This window comes from Nyctereutes procyonoides, unplaced genomic scaffold (assembly GCF_905146905.1).
Source record: "Nyctereutes procyonoides isolate TBG_1078 unplaced genomic scaffold, NYPRO_anot_genome, whole genome shotgun sequence".
Lineage (NCBI taxonomy): Eukaryota > Metazoa > Chordata > Mammalia > Carnivora > Canidae > Nyctereutes > Nyctereutes procyonoides.
The window spans coordinates 35258998-35267497 of NW_026575125.1; the positions used below are offsets into that span (position 1 = coordinate 35258998).

The 8500-nt window shown below is 43.7% G+C and overlaps 2 protein-coding genes across 2 annotated transcripts; both read left to right on the forward strand.

The window, feature by feature from the left end:
• Positions 1 to 3509: 3509 nt before the first annotated feature.
• MPC1L (mitochondrial pyruvate carrier 1 like) lies at positions 3510 to 3929 on the forward strand. Its single transcript, XM_055338012.1, has one exon. The coding sequence runs from the start codon at positions 3510 to 3512 to the stop codon at positions 3927 to 3929; it is 420 nt and encodes a 139-aa protein (XP_055193987.1).
• Positions 3930 to 5285: 1356 nt separating this feature from the next.
• Positions 5286 to 6006, forward strand: LOC129518515 (ras-related protein Rab-2A-like). The gene has a single exon (XM_055338659.1). The coding sequence runs from the start codon at positions 5326 to 5328 to the stop codon at positions 5965 to 5967; it is 642 nt and encodes a 213-aa protein (XP_055194634.1). The 5' UTR covers positions 5286 to 5325; the 3' UTR covers positions 5968 to 6006.
• Positions 6007 to 8500: the final 2494 nt, after the last annotated feature.

An 8500-nucleotide genomic window follows, 5' to 3' on the forward strand; every position in this document is an offset into this window, starting at 1 on the left:
CAAATTCACTATGTCATCATGGCAAATAACATGATGTCTTAAAGGCTTCATGCCTTATTTATAAAATGAGGGGTTGGAGTGGATGACAATGATAATAGAAATGTACTGAGCACATATTATATGCCAGGCCCTAGACTAAGCACCAAACAAAGATTAATACACTGAAATCTCACAATAGTGCTGTGAGGTAGGGACCACTACCCCCATTTTACAAATAACCCGTGAGATCCTTTCAACTCCAATGGTCCAGAACTATGTGATTTCAAGTTAAGTAATATGGTAAACTGTTATTTTCCAAAGGGGCCACGCTATTTCCCATCCCATATGCTTTTCTTAAAGTGTGACTCTGACACTCCTGCCTTTAAGAGATGGGTCTGTGTCCTTTCTCATTGACTTTGAGTGGGCTTGTGATTGGAGAAAGTGATGTTATGTGACTTCTGAGGCTAGATCACAAAAGCCAATCTAGCTGATACCATTTTCCTATTGTGACACAACAGATGACCACATACATACTCAGTGACTTAAAACAGTATTTGCTATTGTTAGCTCAGTCCATAGGTCAGAATTCTAGGCACAGCATGGGTGGTTTCTCTGCTCCGGGAGTCACCAGGTTGAATTGAAGGTGCTGGCTGGACTGAGTTGCCTGGGGGCATCTAGGGGAAAATCCACTTCCAAGCTTATTCACGTTGTTGGTAGAATGCAGTTCTTTGTGACAGCAGGACTTGAGGTCTGCCTGGCTATCAGCAGAGGCTGCGCTCAGCTCCTAAAAGTTCCCCCAAAATTCCTTGCTAACATGTCCAACTCTACCCTCAAAGCCAGCTGTAAATAATCTCCCTCGCATCAAATCCCTTGAACGCTTCAAATCTCTGACATCCTCTGTTTCTGGCTTTTAGAATGGACCCAGATTTAAACGACTTCAGTGATTAGATCAGGCCCACATATAGAATCTCCCTATCTTAAGGTCAACTGATTTGGGAACTTACACCTGCAAAATCCCTTTTGTCACACAATCGTGAGAGTTAAATCTAATCATATTCGTAGGTCTCACCCAACTCAGGGGGCATATGCCAGGGCAAGGGTCACTGGGGGTAAAATTTTTTTTTGGGGGGGGTAAAATTGTGCCTACCACATAGCTCCTATTTGATTCTTCCGTTATGCTTATTTTTGGAGCATGGCCACCATACTCTGAGGAAGTACAAGCAGCTTGAGGAAAGGAACAGACCAGCTGAGCAACCAGACAACAGCCAGTATTAACTTGCCAGCCATGTTAGTGAGCCATTTTGAAAGTGGGTCTTCCAGTCCCAAACTGAGCTGCCCCAGTTGGTGGTAAGGACAGCTTATTGAGTCCCACTCAAATTGCAAATTCATGGGTAAAATAAAGGACTGTTGTTGTAAGCTACTACTAAGTTCTGGGGAGATTTATTACACAGCAACAGGTAATCAAAATGAAGTAACAACCTAAGTAAGATGATCTACTGAAAGATTTTTGCAGACAAGGAGTGGTAATTTACATTTCTTTTAGGACACTGAAACATCTGATGATGTAGCCCTAAAATGTCATTCAATTCATGGTTGCTGATTTATTAATTCAAACTTATACTGAACTAATTTATTCTAGTATATTAGTCCTCCATATTTGGAAGCCCAGCATTTTAAAAAGGTTATCTAAAAATTATGCTGCTTCCTTTTGAGCAATGGCTAAACTATATATTTTAAGCTACATTTACAAAATATTTGGGATGTAAATAAACAAAAGATAATGAATGTATTAATTTTTAAAGATACCATGGCCTTGTTTATAAATCACTAAAGTATTAGTACCTCAATGTATATTTAATTACTTTTCAACAGGTATTATTTTCAATTGGAAAAAATAGGAAACACTTGGAAAATAACCATCAGTTTGTCATTAAGAATTTTCATCAATGGGGGTTATCTGGGAGGCTCAGTTGGTTAAGAATCTGCCTTTGGCTCAGGTCATGATCTCGGGATCCTGGGATCAAGCAGGGAGCCTGCTTCTCCCTCTGCCCCTTACTCCACTGGTGCTCTGCGTTTCAAATACATAAATAAAATCTTAAAGAATTTTCATCAATGGATATTAGCTGTTAGGTGAAAGACTGTTGGAGTAGAACTCCTCTTGGATTTTTGTTGATTACAGAGGGGGAGAAACGTGGCAGACAAAGCCTTAACCAAATAATCAAACTTAAAGACAAAAATAAAAACAAAACAAATAATCAAACTTAATATCACCAATGATATTGTAACAGTGACATCATGTGCCTTCTTCCACTGTGATGCACTAAGGACACACCATCACATGTGTAGTGTTCTTGCGCTGAAGTGTTTAATCTAAATCTAATTATGAGGGAATCCCTGGGTGGCTCAGTGGTTTGGCGCCTGCCTTTGGCCCGGGGAGCGATCCTGTAGTCCCGGGATCGAGTCCCCCGTCGGGCTCCTGGCGTGGAGCCTGCTTCTCCCTCCTCCTGTGTCTCTGCCTCTCTCTATGTCTATCATAAATAAATAATAAATAAATATTTAAAAAATAAATCTAATTATGAGAAAACACATAAATCCAAATTAAGGATATTGTGAAAAACCATTGACTTATATTCTTTAAAAATGTCAGTGTCATGAAAGACAAAAAAGGGGGAAGGAGCTCCTCTAGGTTAAGGGAGTCAATCTAAAAGAGGTAACTCAATGTGAATCTTGATTGGATCTCCCCTTTCCAACAAGAAAGAAAAAAAAAAAACAGCTATGAAACTATAAAACGTAAGTATGCACTGCATATTAAATAGTAGTGTACCTAATGTTAAGCATCTGAGTGGATTACTGTACTGTGGTTGAGGAGAATGTCCTTACTAAGAGTCAGATACGGAAATATCTAGGGGTGACATGTCACTATATCTGCAACACTCAGGAAAACTGTATAACTGTATAACATTGTGGACCTGGTTGTAGGATTTCCTATCAACATCTAGTCAACATAGTCCACAGACTGGGCAAAACAAGCAAATTTCCCTTTGGATAGTTAAGGAGAAACACATAGCTGGACGCTCACCTCCCTGGTGGTGCATGGGGCCCTGAGAGTCTTACGGTGGTCTCAGCACAACGGCGAGTGAAAGACGAGGCTGCGGCTTCACTTTTGCTAGAGAAACAGACGTACGCACACAGGAGAGCACTCAGGCTCTGCACACTTTACCGCAGCCCTGCTCAAGCGTGACGGCGAGGCCATGCCTCTCGCCCAGAGGCTTACCTGACAGCAGTACGTGCCTGTCCGATGCACTTTACGGCAGTCACGCGATGGTGTGGGGGAGTGCTTACACCTCCCGCGCCCACAGGCACGCAACGACAGCCGCACACGCTGTGTGGAGCGCTTTATGGCAACCGCGCGAAGGTGCGAAGGCGGGAAGCCAAGGGCGGGTGGGCCCACGCTGCGCGGGGTAGGCCCGGCGTCCCACGTCATCATAGGCTGCCTGTTATTTTGTTGTCACTCCCACAGCTGAGCGATCATGGCGATGGTGGCAGGACTGTGGCAGAGGGCGAGAGACTATATGAAGACCAAGGAGTTCCGGGACTACGTGACCAGCACACACTTCTGGGGTCCCCTGGCCAACTGGGGCCTACCACTGGCCGCCATTAAGGACATGAACGCATCGCCTACCATAATCAGTGGCCCTATGACGACAGCACTCATCTTCTACTCAATGGCATTCATGCGTTTCGCCTACCGTGTACAGCCTCGAAACTTGCTGCTGCTGGCGTGCCATAGCACCAACGTGGTGGTGCAGAGTGTGCAGGTGAGCCGCTACCTAATTCACCAGTACGGCGGGGACGCCGTGGGGGCTGCTGCGGCCTCTGCGGCCGCCACCGCCGGTCTCACCAGCGACCCTATGGCTGTTAGCAACTTTGAGGATGATGACTTCTGCTAGACAGCCCGCCGCCAGCCCCAACCTGTGGTCCCTGAAATCTGGCTGGGAAGGCCCATCAAATATCGGCAGTTTGCAAGCCCTGACCTGTTGTCCTCCCTGAAGAAAAGACCAATGAAGTTTGGTTTTGAGTCTAATAAAAAACAAAAACAAACAGTGCGACTCTGATTTAAACCTGCAGTTTGCTTATTAAGAAATAGAAAATAGCACAGAACTGAAGGTGTACAGTGTTGTTTATTTCGTCATCTGGAAAGAAACTTATTTAGGTGAGGGTAGATTGGCTGGTTTTCCTCTTCACAGGACCGGCACCTCGAGGGTTAGTTTTTACAGGGGAGGAAAACTGAATGAAAATGCCCCTGAGATCGCGTTTCATTACTTGTTTCTTTACTTGTTTCGGGCCTCCAAACCAAATAATGGTGCTTAGTGTCACATGATTTTGAAAACTTGGTATAGACAATCTCTTTACGGGAAAAATAAGTCGGGAGCTATTTCTACTGAGGGAAGTACCTCGGAGGGGTTTAAACGAATTCAGTGAAATACAGGTTAGACTTTTCAAAAGTACTTTTTTTAAAAAAAAAATTTTATTTATTTATGAGAGACACAGAGGGGCAGAGGGAGAAGCAGGCTCCATGGAGGGAGCCCCACGTGGGACTCGATCCCAGGTTTCCAGGATCACCCCCTGGGCTGAAGGAGGCGCTAAACCGTTGAGCCACCCGGGCTGCCCTCAAAAGTACTTTTTAAGAGAACCTAGAATCTCTTGGTGATTGGAGAGCGATTATAATTACCATGGAAACAGGATAAACAACTCTGAAGTCAGTTGCCCCGAACTCTGAATTCTAGATAAATAGAAAATTAAAACGACGAAATCACCATCGCTGCCTTTCTTCTTCATGCCTAAAAAAGGAGGAAATGGCAGTCCGTAAAACGGGTAAGCCTATGACCCTGTGTTGAAAGCTAGTTAGGGTTGGGGGTGAGGGTCAGTGGTCAACAGTTTTAGGCCACAGTGTCCCCCTGGTTATCCTGTGGGTGCTAAGGACTTAAGTCAGGTTGAATGAGGTGGGGAAAGGGAAGGGCGGGGCTGTGGGTGTAAGGCCATTGTTCCTGCCACAGAGGCTACACTGTAGGGTTTGACCTCAGATCTCCTGCCTCTGGAGGATGTGGGAAGTTCCAGGGTGGTGTACGGGGGGAAGAGCACTTAAACTCTACTTTTGTTAAAGATTTTAAATGCAGATTTTTCGACTGAGCTCGGTCGGCCCCTGACTCCCGGCGGCTGACGGCGACGGCTGCGGTGGGCGGGGCCTGGTGTTTCCAGGCTGAGAGCGGCGCCAAGGTGAGGAGCTCCGAGAAGGAGGAGGAGCCGGGGCCGGAGGAGGAGCCGTGTGCCCAGACACCGAACGCCATGGCCTACGCCTATCTCTTCAAGTACATCATCATCGGCGACACGGGTGTTGGTAAATCATGCTTATTGCTGCAGTTTACGGACAAGAGGTTTCAGCCAGTGCATGACCTGACTATCGGTGTAGAGTTTGGCGCTCGAATGATAACTATCGATGGGAAACGAATAAAACTTCAGATATGGGATACGGCAGGGCAAGAGTCCTTTCGTTCCATCACGAGGTCATATTACAGAGGCGCGGCAGGGGCGTTACTAGTGTATGATATCACAAGGAGAGATACATTCAACCACTTGACAACCTGGTTGGAAGATGCCCGCCATTATTCCAATTCCAACATGGTCATTATGCTTATTGGCAATAAAAGTGATTTAGAATCTAGAAGGGAAGTAAACAAAGAGGAAGGGGAAGCTTTTGCACGAGAACATGGACTTATCTTCATGGAAACTTCTGCTAAGACTGCCTCCAATGTAGAAGAGGCATTTATTAATACAGCAAAAGAAATCTATGAGAAAATCCAAGAAGGAGTCCTTGACATTAACAACGAGGCAAATGGTGTTAAAATTGGCCTTCAGCACGCTGCTGCTACTAATGCCATACATGTAGACCATCACGGAGGACAGCAGGGCGGGGGAGGCTGCTGTTGAGTCCACCCTTTTTACTGTCTCGCTGCCCAAATTCGGCTTCTCACTTCCTCTCACTCTCCCTTGCTCAGCTGAGACCTGAAACTATTCGAAATGGCTTTATGTCACAAGGCTTTAATCCTTCGAATTGTTGTATAACTTTGAATAAATGGTTAATGTTCACTTAAAAAGATTTTGGAGATTGTATTCATATCTATTTGCATTTGTTTTCTAGGTCAATTGATGTGATTAAATATTGTCTCGCGCCTTACCTAGGAACTGAACTGTACTAAACACTACAAAGTCATCTTGAGTATTTTAAATCTGCTTGTATGGTTAAGTGTCCCAACATCTGTGGTGACCTAACGTTTAATATTCTAGAACTGTCCTCAAAGAGTTTGTCAATTTTCAAGGCTATAAGAAAACAAGAAGGCCTCTTTTAATTCTCTACTTATCATTTACTTTCCATATATACAGTTTAACCTGCTTGGGTGTAACCAAGCTTGAATTCTTTAAAGCAGTTGCATAAATTCTATACTGTTTAGAGCTCAAAGCTACAGAAGCATTGTTAAGAATTGCTTGGACACTGAATTTTAAAATTTTTGACATTTTTAACAAGATGTTCACTAGTCCAAGAAACTAGTGACTAGTCCAAGAAAATATGCTTAATATACATTACTAAAGGCTATGTATGTGTTAACCTGTTTTAATGCCAAAAGTTTGCTTATGTGTCCACAATTTCTTTAAGACCTCCTCAGAAAAAAAAAAAAAAGACCTCTCAGAAAAGGATCTGTTTGCTTTAATGAATATTGTTGGGTAGAGACACAGTATAATGAGTGAAATGGGCAGAAGCAAGATCTCCCTACACCTAAGTGACTCCAAGAAGAATGAATGTCCATATTTAGATGGTACATTATGAGGACTTTAATCTTTCCTTAACACAATAATGTTTTCTTTGGCTTTTATTCACATGATTTCTAAGTATATTTTCCATGCAGGACAGTACTTCAACCTTGGTGTACAGTAACTGTGTAAATTTTTTCTTTCAGTGGCAACCTATAATCTTTATTTTTTTTGGCAACCTATAATCTTTAAAATATGGTAAGCATCTTCTCTGTTTTGAAGGGGATATGACAATAAATCTACCAGATGGAAAATCTCGTCTAAAGTAGAAAAGGAAAAAAAAAAAAAAGGGGGATGCCTGGGTGGCTCAGCAGTTGAGCGTCTGCCTTTGGCTTAAGATGTGATCCTGGAGTCCCGGGATCGAGTCCCACGTCGGGCTCCCTGCATGGAGCCTGCTTCTCCCTCTGCCTGTGTCTCTGCCTCTCTCTCTGTGTCTCTTATGAATAAATAAATCTTTAAAAAAATAAGTAGAAAAGCTTTAGTAATTTACTCAGTGTGATGGATCCTTTTTTTTCTCTCCCTTGGTCTATAATAAAATTGTTACAGCAGTGCAAAATAAATTCCTATGTATAAAAAAAAAAAATTCAAATGCAGAGAGGGGCCCCTGGGTGGCGCAGTGGATTGAGCATCTGACTCTTGGTTTCAATTCAGGTCGTGATTTCAGGGTCTTGAGATGGAGTTCCTGTCAGCTCTGATCTCAGTGAGGAGACTGCTGAAGTTTCTCTCTCCCTCTCCCTCTGCCCCTCCCTGCTCACTCTCTCTAAAATAAATCCTTAAAAAGAAAGTTTTCAAATCCAAAGATATTGAACATAATTCTTTGAAGGGTTCTGAAGACATCAGATCTTAGATAAGACAGGCACAACATTAGGGGAACTCTGGAAGGTTCCCCTTTATCTTCTGTGGCATCTAGGCAGTAGTTCACTCTGTAGGCAGTTTCTGCATTTCACAATCTGCAGATGGGGGAGAAAAACCCTGGTAAACTATTGTGTGTTAGTTATCAATTCCCGTGTGACAAATTACCTCAAAACAGTATAAAACAACAAATACTATCTCACACAATTTCTGAGGGTCAGGAATCTGGGAATGGCCTATCTGGGTTCTTCTGCCTCAGCATCTTCGCTGTCTGCTGGGGCTGTAGTCTCTGGACTTGCCTGGATCTGGTGGATCCATTTTCAAGATCACTCACACAGTCGTTTGCAGGTTTCAGTTCCTTGGCATGGGGGCCACGGGGCTGCTCAGGGCAGGGCTTCCCTCGAAGTGTTCCAAGAGAAAGCCCAAGATGGAAGCCACAGTCTTCTATAGCATCATCTGGGAAGTGACATACCATCAGTTCAGCTGTGTCCTATTGACCACATGAACCAACCCCAGTACATTGTGGGAGGAAAATACAAGGGTGGGAATACCGGGGGGCAGGGATCTTTGGGGGGGCATCTTGGAGGCTGGCTATCACATATGGTTCTGAAATAAAAATTCTCATGCCTTTCTGAAAACTCAGTAGAAAGTAATAATGCATGTCAGGTCATTGCCCACCTTCCCCAAAAGACGTCACAAAATGTTCAGTTTACAGTTTTGTGGGCATAACTAACATGCATATACCATGGAGCATGGATTTGAGAAGTAGGAAAGAAGTCTCTGGAAGATAGTGCTTTAGTAT